At 38.9% G+C, this 15,785-nt stretch overlaps 1 protein-coding gene across 4 annotated transcripts in view; it reads left to right on the top strand.

Annotated features, from left to right (window-relative positions):
- Positions 1–13,774, top strand: part of PRKCI (protein kinase C iota) — a 28,720-nt gene extending 14,946 nt beyond the window's left edge. For 3 of the 4 annotated variants that reach the window (XM_069023886.1, XM_069023884.1, XM_069023885.1), the window contains exons 4-18: positions 128–178; positions 1,308–1,393; positions 2,423–2,563; positions 3,404–3,458; positions 3,944–4,002; positions 4,475–4,651; positions 5,379–5,476; positions 6,456–6,542; positions 7,135–7,270; positions 7,778–7,865; positions 8,790–8,915; positions 9,018–9,097; positions 10,038–10,127; positions 10,425–10,540; positions 11,256–13,774. In XM_069023886.1, coding sequence (XP_068879987.1) covers positions 128–178; positions 1,308–1,393; positions 2,423–2,563; positions 3,404–3,458; positions 3,944–4,002; positions 4,475–4,651; positions 5,379–5,476; positions 6,456–6,542; positions 7,135–7,270; positions 7,778–7,865; positions 8,790–8,915; positions 9,018–9,097; positions 10,038–10,127; positions 10,425–10,540; positions 11,256–11,343 — 1,478 coding nt within the window. In that variant the 3' untranslated portion in view covers positions 11,344–13,774. The remainder of the gene's footprint in view (positions 1–127; positions 179–1,307; positions 1,394–2,422; positions 2,564–3,403; positions 3,459–3,943; positions 4,003–4,474; positions 4,652–5,378; positions 5,477–6,455; positions 6,543–7,134; positions 7,271–7,777; positions 7,866–8,789; positions 8,916–9,017; positions 9,098–10,037; positions 10,128–10,424; positions 10,541–11,255) is intronic. The other variant, XM_069023887.1, reaches the window with a different exon arrangement.
- Positions 13,775–15,785: the final 2,011 nt, after the last annotated feature.

Genomic DNA, 15,785 nt, shown 5'->3' with positions numbered 1-15,785 from the left:
AACAGTTCTGTTCTTCAATGCTGTTCTCTAGATGGTTGAATGCCTTTCAGGAGTGTTGTATTTAGCCCAAAGATTTATTTTCTGTCTGAAATAAAAAGCTAATCAGAAGTTAATGTCTTTCTTGCAGTATTTCCTTGTGTCCCAGAGCGGCCTGGCATGCCTTGTCCAGGAGAAGATAGTAAGTAGGCATTTTAGTTAAGGAATACAGAAAATGTGATTTCCTGTTTTAACAGATTTTGATGTTTGGTTTGGCATCCCGCAGTTATGAATATTAATAATGCAAATCTGTACAAATCAAATATTTAGAAGGAATAGAAAGTCCTGCTAAACTTAATGTTTGTCACTTCTGAATCATTGTTAATCAGCATTTCACATTCCTGTTAACTACCCATGTCACTCTGCTTTCCTTGCTTTTGCCTCTTCTATCATGACAGTTTTTTATCCTATTCCTGTCTTTTTGGGAGTTGCCAGATTGCTGGCTGACAACTGTGAGCAGAGGCTTGTAACCAATGATAACGACTTGTGTCACCATTTACAGAGCCGTGGTTAATTCATTTGAAATTCAGGAGGATTCTCCAAAAACCTCTCTTGTGTTAACTAATGTTCTAGACATTAAAGAGGTGATTTCCCCTCAGTCCTAAAGTTTTGTAAAAGAGTGTGTGTATGTTATGCACTGACACATCTGTCAGCTTGATATCCAAATCTCTGACAAATGTAAATGTGCATGTTTAAAAATTAACTTGGGCAGAATGGGTAATGCTGGTTATCCGAAAAATGAGGTTGCAGACTGAATCAGAAAGAGATTTACAGCTCAGTGTAGTTTTTCAGTTTTGTCTTCTGACATGCCTCAAGTAATGAAAAATTAAAGTAATAGTTAAAAAAAAAAATAGTGGCAGCTATGGATTTAAAACACTGGAGTATATGTCAATCAATCTTATAAATCAGGACGTGCTCCCAAAATTCACCTTCCTTCCTCCTTTCCCTTCCCCACAGCTCCTCCCCAAGTTGAGGTGTATACTTTGCACACAAGCACTTGTATTGTTTGGACAATTTCCTTTTCTTGACTCACTGTTCCTTTTAACTTCGGAAGATCAGAATTAACTTTGAGTTGATCAGGATTATTCTACTTCAAATTTTCTCCAAAACTTAAAAAAAAGAAAAAGATACTTGGAACATTCCTCTGTTTCTGTAAGGTGTAGGAATGAAACTTTACTCTGCAAGTCACTCTACACAGAAACCTCCAGGAGAAGATGTTGTAGTTCTGTATTTGTATTTGTCTGGATATAATCCTGTGTTTTTCCTCTTAGAGTCCATTTATCGCCGAGGCGCCCGCCGGTGGCGAAAGCTCTATTGTGCAAATGGTCACACTTTCCAAGCCAAACGATTTAACAGGGTGAGACTCTTGTTGGGTACTTAAAGCCATGATACAGGGATGTCTTACTTTGATAATGATGATGCCACTGCCTTGAAAAGTTATCAGGTAGTTTTATTCTCATTTTTGTTGTTTGTCTATACACTTTTGGTAATCCTGTATTTTCAGGAGACCTAATCAATATGAAATTGTCAGGAGCTTAAAATAGAAAAAAACAAAACAAATTGGTTGCAATTCACTGTACATATACTCTGAAAACATAATATTAAAACTCCTGTGTTCACTTAAAATCTTCCTAGAGTGCAAACTGGAATGTATAAGATGGCTAAAAGTAGGTTTTCAGTTTTTCAGCTTCTGGGAGTAAAATGGTCTGAACTTGCTTATGATAAGCACAGACTTTTCTTTCATGACTTTTAGAGGAGAAAGCTGTGATATTTCTCCAGGCAGCCTGTTTCTGGTGCCATGTAATCTACTGAAAATAGCAAACCATTCAGAATGTTTTCAGGAAGCAACGGTCAGATAGAATTAGCTAAGGACCAAGAAGGCTCTGCTGTGTTTAAAACAGCAGCAGCAAAAACCAAACCCAAAATATTTGGGTAAGTCAGGTCCCTTGACAGCTTCAATAATCTTTCCTTCTTCTCTAAGCTTAGTGTATTGTGTGCTTAATGCTTGAGATTGTCTCCACTAAACTTCATCTTGAGCATCCTCATGTCTGACTTCAGCTTTTTTTGTTGTTGTTTTTTGACCTCATCTGGGTTAAAGGCTGTCAAGGCACCATAGTTAAATCAGTTTCCACTCTTGCTTCTGTAGGCACCCTGTTTTCATGGATCTTTGGAGTTGTTTTGTGAATGTCCTTCAGCGAGTGTTGATCTTCCCATTCACGTTGTCTGGCTGTTTAAGGTGTTGAAGCTTCTGCTCTCCTGCCTTCCTCTGTAAGGACTCACCTACAGAGAGTTGAGGAGATGAGCTTGGTTAATGCACGTGTGGCTGGAGAGTTTTTATTGTTTAGTTTTGCTCTTTAATTAGAGTTTTGTTGGTTTCTGATTGCAGAGAGCTCACTGTGCCATCTGCACTGACCGGATATGGGGCCTGGGGCGCCAGGGGTACAAGTGCATCAACTGCAAACTCCTCGTTCACAAGAAGTGTCACAAACTTGTCAATATTGAATGTGGCCGACATACACTACAGCCAGTAAGTAAAATTGTCCTGAAAAGTTACCTGGGAAAAGCAGCAACCAACCAATCAAACAAATAACCCCCCCCCATTTTATACTATTGGTTTTCAGGCTGCAGCCTGCAAATAATTGCAGTGGTTGAAACATCATTTTTATGGTTACCATGACTTTTGCGAGAAAGTTTGGGATTCAAGGAGCAGAGTTGCAACTTAGTAGCAAGACAGGAGTCTAATCTGCAGATCTGATGTTTTTCTTTTGTCACATATGAGGGACATTTATCCCATTGTTCACAGGGATGTTACATAGTGTGTACATATGCACGCACACGCTATTTTACATCTTCAGAATGGACTACAGGTAGAGTAAATTCTCTAAATATCTGATACGTTATTGGATTATTTCCCATTTACAGCAAAGGAATCTGAAGTGCAGAAATTTTCTCCCAAGAAATTCAATTATCTTCAGTTCTTAAGTCCTGAGAAAGATTGAGATTGTTAACTGCTCCTGGTTTAATAAAACAGACAGCTGCAAGTCCATATTTTGGGAATTCTTTTGACTAGTATGTATACTGCTGAAGGACTTCAGTTTTTCTATCTCACTTCTCATCTCCTGTATTTCTTTCTCTCTTGTACCAAGTTGTCACTTCTGCAGCTTTTGGAACCATGTCATAACTTCCAGAAAATAGGGAAAATAAAGAATGCAGTGGTTTATTTCATTGTGTATGTTTTAGTAACTATGTTGACTAATCAAGTTAAAAAGTAGCTAGATTATATTCCTCAGGAGTCCTTGATTTAATTTATTGTCCAAGTGTCTGACACTTGGACAGTCTATTACAAAAATCCTATCTATGTTTGCAGGAACCAATAATGCCTATGGATCCATCATCAGTGCATTCAGATAATGTAGAAACAGGTAAGATCAATAATTTTTTTCTCTAAATTACTGTAAGTTGCTGAAAAGTGAACTTTGAAGTAAAATTATTTTAAAAACCCCTCTTTACTTTTTATAGAATACAAAAAGTAAGACAGCTTCTTCATGCTAAGGGGGATATAAATGTAAAAATTCCAGTATTGTATATCTTATCAGTTTCAGAAACTTGATTAAAACAAGAAGAATGTAGGCTATCAGTTACATTTTAGTAAGCTGAGTACTTCAAATGCCCTGATCAAGCAAAAAAACCTGAACCCTTAACAGCAGTAGCAGAGCTTCTGCTGGAGTGGTGGCCAAACATGTTTATTCTTGTGGCAATCAGAGTGATGATCCTAATGCAAACCTATTGGTTTTGAATTCTTGAAATAGAAACATTTAAACTGTGTTTCTCTGAATGTGGAAATTTTAAGGCAGAAGAAAATCCTGTTGTGTTTCATTGTTCTAATAGATTTTTCTTGCACCTCCAGTGATTCCATACAATCCCTCGAGTCATGAGAGCTTAGACCACGTTGGTGAAGAAAAAGAGGTAAAATATCTTAACCAGGCTAACTCTCTACACAGGATCACAGAGTATCTGAAGTTGGAGGGAACCCATGAGGTTCATTGGAGATCTTAAAGCCTGTGTGTCTCAATTTCAAGATTTTAGTAATTTAATTTGTCACAAGCTGAAAATTAGCACAAAGGGCACATTTAGGTTGCTCCTGAGACGTGTGCATGTATGGCTGGCACGCTGATTTATTTTGAACCTTGAGTTGAGATGTGCTTTGATTTAGAAAGTGTTCCAAATTCTTCCAGTTTGGTTTGTTTCTTATCTGCCAAGTCTCCTTTGCCTCCTTTGTTTCCCAGCACATTCCTTTCCAGGACAGTACAGTCTTAAGATAACAAGTGTTAATTGAATTACTTGTTTATATTCATTTTGAAATGTTTGACATGCTGACTTTTGCAGTTGCTGACAGTGGCAAGGCTGCTTTTTCATTTCAGTGCATCTTTATCCACAGGCAATGAGCATTAGGGAAAGTGGCAAAGCTTCCTCCAGTCTGGGCCTGCAGGATTTCGATTTGCTCCGAGTCATTGGAAGGGGCAGCTATGCCAAGGTGCTGCTGGTTCGGCTGAAGAAAACCGAGCGCATTTATGCCATGAAAGTGGTGAAGAAGGAGCTCGTCAACGATGATGAGGTGGGCAAGGTGTTCTCAGTGAATTGGGCAGCTCTTCCAGACAGCTCCAATGTCCCCCACGAGGTGGGAGCCAGGTCTGGGCTGCAGCACTCAATGAGAATTCTACACGTGGTTTTTTGGTACTGCTCTATAGGAGGTTCACAAGGCAGGTAACCAGGTGGAGTCTGATTTTCATATGTTCAAGTCTGGGTTTTTGTCACAAAGAAATCTCACCATGTTATTTTAATTGCTTGTTAAATCAGACTCCCATCTTAACAATTTTTGCACAGTGATTAGTAAAAACATGTCAGAAATTGCACTATTAAACCGCTGAAAACCTCTTGTTACTGAGGATTTCCCTTGGGTTTCTTTAGGCTACTCTGAAATGATTGAAGTGACTGTGGCTTGCTGTCCAAGAGATTTGCATTTATTTCTCAGTCTACCATTGATTCCTTCTGCATTTCTTGGTGCTATTTTACATTTCCCTGCACCAGTTTATCTTCTATAGATCAGCGTGTTTTCATTCCCAAGGTGGTTACACAGTGAGGCTAAGAGTAAGGAACATTCAGGAAAAAGAAAGTATGCTGTCAGCTGTTGCTTCACATTTCAGAACTATAGAATATTTAATTTCTTGCAAGTAAAACAAGGACAGCAAAGCCCTTTTGTGTCTTCCTGCTAATTGTCATTAATACTTGACCTAAGAAGTGCAACAGTCCTTTTCTGAATGTCACTTTTCTTCAAAAAATAGGATATTGATTGGGTTCAGACGGAGAAACACGTCTTTGAACAGGCCTCAAATCATCCCTTTCTGGTCGGACTGCACTCTTGCTTCCAGACAGAAAGCAGGTAAAGGTCATAAATTAATAATAAGACAATCTTACTAAAAATACCTCATCCTATCAGGCATCTCAAAGGCCTATTTAAAGCATAAAGTGTTAGGTAGCAAAGTCAGTGTTTTGTAAACGGTTGTAGTATTTTATGATCCAAATGCCATGTGCATCTAAGGTTTTCAGATGGGGAAGATGCAGAAGAATACTGTAGAGTACTGGTAGATGTGGTGGGGAGGATTCTGGAAAGGAAGAGAAGTGCAGCTAGTAGGAAAAAAAAGGATTGAGAATATGTGGTAGAAGCGAACATAGAAGGAAAAAAGGCATGAGGAGGTGAAAATCAGAAGTACAAAAACTGAGGAATAATTGTCTCAAACTTGCCTGGATTCTCTGAAGATGAATCTCAGAAAATAGAGTCTGAGTTTTCAAAAGGAAAACTGAGTAATAGAGATGAAAACGATTATTTTTCTATTCTATACAGTAATAACTTTAAGAACATATAAAATACAGCTATTGTATATTTGAACAGTATCCTTGCTGTTTCAAAAAGGTGACAAGCTAGTGGAGGGAAGTGAGAAGAAAGAGTATTTGTAATACACTTACTGTATTAAGCACAAACAAAGGAGACTAAAGGGATCAGGAAGGAAAATTAGATTTTAATTTTTTTTTTTTGGTTTGTGCATAGAAACTGATGTGGCTCTATACAGTCACATGTGTAGTAATGACAAGCAGTACCTGTAATGGATGAGGAGTATGGGAAGGATTACTTACATTCCTTTAACAATGAAGGAATTACCTAGAGAGACTTTGTATACTTGATTTTTAACTTTGGAAATTTATTCAAGGAGTGGTGGGGGCGGGGAGGGGAATGGTGAAACCAGCCTGGTGCCAGAGAGATGGGTAGGGCGGAATGGGCAGTGTTCTACAACAGACCTGTAACATCTCACACCTCTTTCAGCCGTGCACACAATCATTTGTAACAATCCTGTGTGTTCCAGGTTATTCTTTGTTATAGAGTATGTCAATGGAGGAGATCTGATGTTCCATATGCAGAGGCAGAGGAAGCTGCCAGAGGAACATGCCAGGTGTGTCTCATTCCACATTTCTTGCATCAAAGCAGTGGTTTTCTGACACAGTGCAGCAGTGCAGAGATTATGAGGGATGAGCCAGCAAAGCCTCTCCAGATGTTAAGGATTTAAGAAATGTGAAACTGCACCCTCCTTTTGCTGCTGCGAGCCACTGTGTTTGTGTTTCAAGAAGGAACTGTAATAGCATTCAGATGCTGTTCGCATTGGCATTACTCTGTATGACTTCAGTCTGCTATTTTTTTTCTAGAAAAACAGTTTTGCAGGTTTTTTTTTAATGTCTAATGATATCAATGTGTTTCTTGTACAACAGCCACTACCAGCTGTCCAGGCAAATGCTGAGTTCTTGGTGCATATGCTTAATCTCAGATGGTGAGATAAAAGGGATGATTGCAGTAGACATTACTATTAACTAAAAACAATTTTTGAAGTGCATAGAAACATTTGCGTGATTATAAACAATTTGCCACTTCTCTGTGGAAAAAGAATAGAATACTTGGGATTATGTATAGAAAATATCATACTACCAAGACTGTGTTATTGAGCTTTGGGTTTTGATTACTTAAGTAATCAATATTTCTTTTTACACTAGGTTTTATTCTGCTGAAATCAGTCTAGCATTGAACTATTTACATGAGCGAGGGATAATCTACAGGGATTTAAAACTGGATAATGTGCTCCTAGATTCTGAAGGTCATATTAAACTCACAGATTATGGCATGTGCAAGGTAAGATCTAGTTTTTTGCTAACCAGGAAAATCAACAATTAAGAAATGCTATAAATTAAAAGATGCTGAGACTTTAAAAAGTGAATTTTCAAGTTATCTCTTTGTACACAGTGCACACAGGCTGTATATTCATTTCACTTCCACATGTGGAGAAAAGGCAAATGCCAGAGTGCACAGACCACACTTGCATGTACTGTTTATGTTTTTATAAAGCTTCTGGATCAACTTGTCTGGGAGGGGTTGGCTGAAATAGTCAGGATAAGGTGATTTCAAAAGAGGTTGAAATTATCAGTCACTTGCTCCTGTTTGGATTCTGTGGCACTGCCCATTTCTTCTGGGAAAACTTTTGTCACTACAAAGACACTGGAGCACGGGTTTGACTTTGCCATGGAATTGCCATTATGCTGGTTATTCAAGACTTAAATTAATTCAAAGTAAAGCTCTTAACAGAGGAGTGTGGCATCTTCAGTTAACTGTAAAATATTTTCTTCCCATCTTTTCCTAAAGGAAGGGCTGAGGCCTGGTGACACAACCAGCACATTCTGTGGAACTCCAAACTATATTGCACCTGAGATTCTCCGGGGAGAGGATTATGGTAAATGGAATTTCTTGATGCTACTTTATAACTTTCACCTTATCTCTTCTTACTGGAGTTGTTTATCAGTAGAAAGTAAAAATCTCTATTAGACACATAATCAGTCTTAATTCAACATCCTGTCTGAAAAAGTAAATAAAGCCTTCAAAGGAAGAGCAGAAAACTTCATACAAAGCAAATAAGATACTCTGCATTCCACATTTTAAATTCTTTTGACCAGTCTAGAAGAATAGCTTGAGTCTTCCAAATTTATTATTGTTTATAAACTATTTTAGGTACTACTAATGATATACTTGCAGTCTGGCATTGTGTTTGGTTCTGGAGCTTTACATTTGGCAGCAATGATAGATTAGATATAAATTCATTGCAAAAGGCCTAGATAGTAGATGTCCCTTTACATATTTTTTTTTTAATCTACCATCTTATTTCAGTCAAATGTCTCTTTCATACTGGCTTCAGATATTCCTGCTTATCACAAGCTTGCTAGGCCAGCCAGCCTGTGTGAGCCCCAGCCTGGCTACTGGGATTTCCTGTAGCAGTGAATAGTAGGGGAGATAAGCTTTGCTCCATGAATGACTGACTTGCTGCTATTAAGACTCACATAGTTCCTCCTTAGCCTTATCTCCCACCCTGGATAATGCACTGTTGGCTAGTAATGACTAGGCTTAAATATTATCTAAACCTTTGTTAAGGTCTTAACACCAACCTTTAAACTCTTTGCATTTCCTCTGTACAGCATCTCCTCCTGTTGTCTACGTAATGATCCACGTAATGTCTGGTACAGCCGTTATCTCTCCTTTATTCAGATAATTGGAGAACTGGCAATATTTACATTTTTGAACTCGTTCTTCTCTGTCTGTTTTCAGCCCCAGAGGTGTTGGTATTTTTGTTGTGAAATGTGGTGTTTTCTCTCCTGAATTCCAGGCTTCAGCGTGGACTGGTGGGCCCTTGGTGTGCTGATGTTTGAGATGATGGCGGGCCGGTCACCGTTTGACATCGTTGGGAGCTCTGACAACCCTGATCAGAACACAGAGGATTATCTCTTCCAAGGTAAGTACCATAGGTGTTCTACACTTCAGTGCTTTGCTTCCACGTAACCTTTAAACTAACTACAAAGATGCAAAGGCTGATAGGAACCTTGTTTTCTTGCAGTAATTTTGGAAAAACAGATCCGAATTCCCCGATCCCTCTCTGTTAAAGCAGCAGGTGTTCTAAAGAGTTTCCTTAACAAGGTAAGAGCTGATGTACTTTATCTGCCACATACAGAAACAGGGTAGAAAAGATGAGAGCCTAAAGCACAATTTCAGTGGGGCTGGGGGCCCTATTCTAGATACTTCTCTTAAAATCTGAAGCTCCTGGTTCTCAGGCTGGGATTGTGTGTAAGTTTCAAAGTGAAAGGCATGGAAATGCTCCAAGTGATTTCATTAAGCTGGAGAATTGAACAAACTTACCAGATTTATTTTGGTTCTGAGAGAAGCAGCTTAGCAAATCACTTGGACAGCTTCTGATGACTTCATGGAGCGAGATGCAGAGGCAGGATGTGCTCGCTGCTTGCTGGAAGCTCTCTAGCCTGGGAGTCAGAAGGTGCATGTGTGGTAGTGGATGATGAGTCCAAGCACTTGCTGGCTTTTAGTGAGTGTTATGTGAGTGGGAAGAAAGAGATACAGGAGAAACCAGATTTGGTAAAGTTATTCTAAGAAAGTAACACTGTTCACTGCACACTGTTACAACTCCCTGGTAGTGTGTGCATGTGTGTACATGGAGATGGAATTGTCTTACTAAAATAACCTTCTTTCCACACTACTTACCAGGAACTGCAGTTACTGCCCCAGTGTGATTTCCTGGCATAGTCTGTTCAGGGAGGAGCAAGGGAAGGTGGGGAGAAAGAATCAAATTCATTAGTAATCTTACAAAGCCTGCTCTGAAACCTATGGTATGTTTAAACAGATCTGAATGAAAATGAAGAAAAGCAGGATAGCCATTTATATTCTGTATATTCCTGCCTATTTCAGAGGGTAAATCGGAGCAGTTTCCAAAATAAATAATCCTAACCTAGTTCTTTAGTGTTCCTTGTAATTTTGGTGTTTCATCTCTCATGGGATTTGTAATAAAGGCATTTTATTCATGTGTAGACCGTGGCATCCATTTAGAAATATTTTCTTCCTTGCCCAGGATCCAAAGGAACGCTTGGGCTGCCATCCTCAGACAGGGTTTGCAGATATCCAGGGACATCCCTTCTTCCGCAATGTTGATTGGGATCTGGTAGGTGAATGCCCACTGCCATGGCTGAGTTTCTTTGCATACAGTGATGGCTTGACAAAGTTGTTTTGAGCCTAAGAGAGGAACTTAAGATCAAAAACCTTAAGTTCTTAATTTATGTTGTACCAGAATTACCATACACAATCTTTTATCCCTTTTACAGACAGTAAGTGCAGTAGATTAATAGAATGATTGTAGAAAGTATAAAAAATAAACTTAATAGTAATTTCCAGCCTTGTTTAAAAATAATTCAATAGGTTGTAACTAATTCTCAGTGTGACTAAGTGCATTTATTCTTAGATGGAGCAAAAGCAAGTGGTGCCTCCATTTAAACCAAATATATCTGGAGAATTTGGTCTGGATAACTTTGATTCCCAATTCACCAATGAACCTGTGCAGCTCACTCCAGATGATGAGTAAGTAATGTAGAATTTTAAGAAGTTCAGATAAGAGAAGACGCTTTGTTTGGCTTGTTTGGGTGTTTTACATTGTTAGTAGTCAGGTGAGATTATCCTGGCTGAAAAACCTTTATAAAAGGCATGATAATGTGCTTGATTTTGGTAGTGGATTTGTGGTTCTTAACTCTTGAGGAGCCCTGACCTTTCTAGCGTGATTGAGCTGCTGTTGTTCACATTTTACAAATTTTTGTAGGGTTTTATATAACATTCACATAGTATGTAAACACAAACAGTCAATATTAAATGTTACCTGTGCACCTTAATGAGGTCTGAAATCCAACTTCCTTCTTCATCCCTTTCTAAAGACAGACTGTACAAAAAAGGTCTAGAAAAGTTGCTGATGCAGGTGCAGTATCTATCACATCCTAATGTTTTCAGGTCCTTACAAAACTGTCTGTTTAGGGCACAGTTTTAAAACTGCAAACCTTGCAGACTGCTTTGTGGGAGAGCGAGTGCAGCCCAGTCACTGCTTTTGAGGGGTTTTGTGTTCTGGTACCATTATTGGGGTTAAAAAAAACCCAGTGGTAACTGTAAAGGTAGAGAGAGATGAAAGAGAGAAGGGAAATGTTCTCAACTGCAGTCCACTGTACAGGTTTTAATTTTAAGTCAAACTATCAGTTAATGTTATCTTTTTAGTTTTGCTGAACTAATGACTCTTTTTTAATCCTAACAGTGATATTGTGAAGAAGATTGACCAGTCTGAATTTGAAGGCTTTGAATACATAAATCCTCTTTTGATGTCAGCTGAGGAATGTGTCTGAATTCTCCATTTCTTAACTGTGCCAATCGTTACTCCATTTGTTTCTGCATGGATAAACATCTCTCCATTTGGATGCACTTGCATAAAATGAGTAACTCAACATCCTGCCCTTGCCACCTAGTGTGAATTTTCTTTTTGTATTGATTGTTGTCCAGGACAGTTGTTGTGCTGAACCTTTAACTGCCAGATTTAAAATGTTAGAACTTTCTAACAATTTTGCCAAATTTGAATTTTAATACAGGAGTTGGTCTCTGGGGCTCCTGACTGCACAAAGGGTCTGGCTGTATAGTTTGCCAGTACAATGTTCTGAGCAAGGAAAGGTTTTCAGTGCTTAATGAACACAAATTGTATCAGGTGATGTAATAATCCTTCAAGGATTTCAGATTTTTCAGCAAGATGAGTAAGAACTTATCACTTCTGTAGTTCCAAATGTCTTCTCTCTAAACATCTGATATCCCTGTTCTAGACGTAGAAATTAGAGCTATGTTAGTGCCCTTCAGACTGAAATGACAGCAAGGAGAGCAGATATTTACACTGAATAGGTCAAGACTCTCTGCTTTCATGGGGAATATTGATCCTATCCTGAAGGAGACTATTAACTCCATATCAGACTTGGTAGACTTTGCTCCAAAACACACACTAGGAATTGTACACTGATACAAAGAGTGCCTTTCTATCCTGGCCCTTTCAGCAAGGGTTGGACACGGCATCAAGTGTCAGTTTAATTAAAGAATTCAGTTAACAGTTAGAGAAGTTAAAATCTGTACAGCATAATTTAGCAGTAATGGGCAGCTAATACTGAACCTCATACTATTTATTGCTTTTATACTTGCTGTCTTAACTGCATCAGAACTGCACACGGTACAGCCACAGCCTGGAAAAGGACGTCAGTTCCTTTTATCTTACTGCCACACTGCTGGGAATGAGTTCCACTTTGCCAGTGGAAAAAGCATATCTAGAATAAAATAGGTGCTGTCCTCAGTGACTCCCATAACTTCTGCCCTTAGAGATGGTGATCTGTACTTAAAATCAAACCTGAAATGTTGGTAGCAGGCTCAAAGAAAGCAATTGAAGGAATGGTTCAAACTAGGACTAGGAGGTGTGTTTCTTACATTTCATGTTAGGAAGCAGTGTAATATACAGCACAGATAATCCTTATTTTTAATGCTAAAGCAGTAGTTATGAATGTGATGGGCTGAAGAAATGCCAAATGTACCACTTTTTTTTTTACTATTATTTTGGGGGAAAGGGATTAAGAGACACTGAGGAATCTGTGTTATGTAAGAGCCACAAGACAAGCTAAGTGTCACTGAAAGCAGATCTGAGTATCTGTAAGCACAAGCTGGCAAACATTACCTGAAGCTTTTAGTAGACTTTTGCTGGCCAGTGTCTTTCTGTGAAAATCCTTGTATGGCAACACTAGTTTCATAGCACAAGTTTTCTGGTGTATGTCTGTTCACTTCCATGTCAGCTGCAAGCAGAGAGATTGCACAAATCCACACTGGTGTCATGGTATGAGGTTTAGTTCATGTTTTTCTTTGCAATGTGAGTAGGAAACTCTTTAGTATTGGGCTGAGTTTCCAAAACTGGGAAATGATTTGAGAGGCTTCAGTTTCAGGGAAGCATTGAACCTCCTTACTGTTAAAAATCAGGTTTCCTTAAATTCCAGTTGTGTCTTTTCAAATGTAAAATATCACAGTGAACCTTCTTTTAAAGAGCAGCTAATGACTTCAGCACATTTAATTTGGGTCAAGTGAACTGCTTACGTGCAGTTTTAAAATGGTGATTGTTTAGCCTCTGACTCCTGCACCCACATGATCAGTTTAGACATCAGGGCATAACTGATATTAAACTGGGAAATCATATAAAGCAAACAAGAAAAGCCTTGTCTCTACAGTGGAATAATTTCCTACGAGGTATTAAGGAAAATGGCTTTATGTAAGGAAGGGCATTTCTGCTATTCATCACAGAAGAGTAAAACAAAAGTTAATTGGTTTTTTTATAATGTCACAGAAAAAATACTCTTTCTATTTACATATCTAACCATTAAGAATGTTGCAAAGTGACAAGTAAATTACTGTAAATCCATTTTTAAACTTTAATTTTCTCCAAAGTGCCATGATATTAACTGTTATTTTTCATTGTTAAGCATACAGTAGCTGTCATAAATGTTCAGAAGGGACATTGGGTGTAAACAGTCCAGTGCAGTAGCTTTTGTTTTTTTGGAGAACGTGTCTGCATCAGAAGCATGATGTATTTATGTGGAGTAACCCCCTTTTTGTATGCGAGTTGGATTCCTATGGGTGCTCTGCTAGTTAATATTGTCACTACTATTTTCCTGTTTCATATGGAATATGGTCTTGAGCGTTGTTGTGTAATCATTCCCTTTATTTGTGCACACTTTTTACTTTAAATAAAACATTTCTATTAGACCTCTATGTGTTAAAATCTCAGAGAAATACTGTGAAATGCTGGTCTTTGCTTGGGGTCATCATCTGACCCTTTTTAACTATCCACATCCCATGGGAGCCTTGTTCTAATCTTTTCATTTCTTGTAGAAAATTGCACTGGGATAGGCCACAGTAACCCAAGAAATGCCTTTCTCACCCTGCATTTACTAGACGTGTCTGAGAATGCAGGTTCTGCTCCAGCATCATTCCCCAGCCTCATGCTCATCTTGTCCTTGGGAAAAATACCATCCTTGTAGGTTCTGGTTTTCCTTCCACCACCAGTGATGAGACAAAAGCAGTGAGGCATCAGTCCTGTGCAGAGAGACAGAAATCTTCAGGGAAAATAAAAAATTCTGCTTTAGCCTGCTCATCCAAGGGCCTCTTTCAACTGGAACTCGTACAACGTCATCTCAGCTGCCAGAGCTGGGATTTGGAGTTCACAGCAACGCTCTCTCTCGTCTGCTGCACTTACTTCTGCATGATTTATTTCTTTGTTTCTTCAACTCCTCCCCTGCATTCTCAGATTTTTGACACAGAGGGTGATGGCACTTAGCTCATACCCTGCCACAGTTGCAGTGGTTTAATATCTTTTTTAAAAGAGATTTTGTCTTGCCTGTTACCACGGGTGTGTGTCGGCAATCCTGGCGGGAGCTGCAGATGGCTGCATATCTTACATGCGTAACCTCCCCCCACGCACGCTCCCTGTTTCTGTTCAGTTGGGTGCCCAGCTGCTCTCGCCTCAGTCTGAGCAATTGTTTACACTGAGGCACTCTATGAAGGAAGCTAATAGCTTGGATAATCTATATATACACTTGATAAGTGCTAACCAAGCATCCTCACTTCAGCATGGATGGGGTAAGGCGTGTAAGTAACAGAGGTATCTGAAACTGGCCACAGAATAATGATGTTTCCCTGGGAAGAGAGAAGGTAGGGATTGGAGCCCCGTTGAGAGAGTGATTTTACCATATCGCATTTTTTTGCAAAGAGTTCCCCATGGGTTTATTTTAAGAATTTTTCTTTCTGCTTATGATAAAGGGATCTGGACTGCATAGTTGAAAGGTGGACTCTTACAATTTAATCAGCAATCGTTAAAGGTATAAAAGCATCTACATCCTGGACCTGTGCAGCTTTTTCAGGCATAAATAGAACCAGGAATCTTTTGTGTCCACGTTTGACTTCTAAGTATGAGCAAAGTGTCTGTGCTTATACCCCCCTTACACCAGAGGAATAGTTCAAGTTCTTCAGGGGCTGAAGTGTTCTGTGCACTGTCCCCACTCTGACTTGTCCTGTAAGATGTGGTGTCTGCCAAAATCTATCAACTTTTTGTGCTTAAAACCCAACCTGTAATAAGGTATCTTATTTCACAAGAGTGAGACTTCCTATGACAGATTAGCTAACAGTCTGAACTGTTACAATTTACTATTACACATTGCTACCAAAGTGGTTTTTTTCTTTGAAAAGCACAATATAGGCTTATCAGAGAAGAAAATGCACCGTCTTTATTCAGTTAAATTGTGCTCTCCAGGGCACAGTTCATAGTTAAATTGTGTATCTTCAGGGACTGTGTATCAGGGAAGTTTGTGAGCTTCCCCAGACCCTCAGCGTTTCTTGAAAATTCAGACACTTTATTAATCAAAGCAAGATTCCTCTTGTGCTATTAATGCACTTTATTACCACTTGCAAAGGTCTGTAACTCAGGTTTTAGTCGCACAGTGTCTTCAGAACTGCTTTTCACAGTCCACAGTAGAAGTTGTAGGCAGAGTTAACATCTTTTTTTAGACAATCCTCTACCTACCAACTTTGTCTTCCATTGCCTGATTATTGTAGCTCTATAGCAACACTATCATTACAGCACAATAGTTAGCAGAATTTGCAACCTGAAATGGAACATTTCTGCAGCAGAACCTGAAAAAAAAAACCCAACAAATTAAACAATGCCACTGTATCCTAAGCTTCCATTACATCAGTAGGTCTAATAAAAGATGGAATATCT

This window comes from Aphelocoma coerulescens, chromosome 9 (assembly GCF_041296385.1).
Source record: "Aphelocoma coerulescens isolate FSJ_1873_10779 chromosome 9, UR_Acoe_1.0, whole genome shotgun sequence".
Classification (NCBI taxonomy): Eukaryota; Metazoa; Chordata; class Aves; order Passeriformes; family Corvidae; genus Aphelocoma; species Aphelocoma coerulescens.
This window is presented reverse-complemented; position numbering and strand designations above follow the sequence as displayed.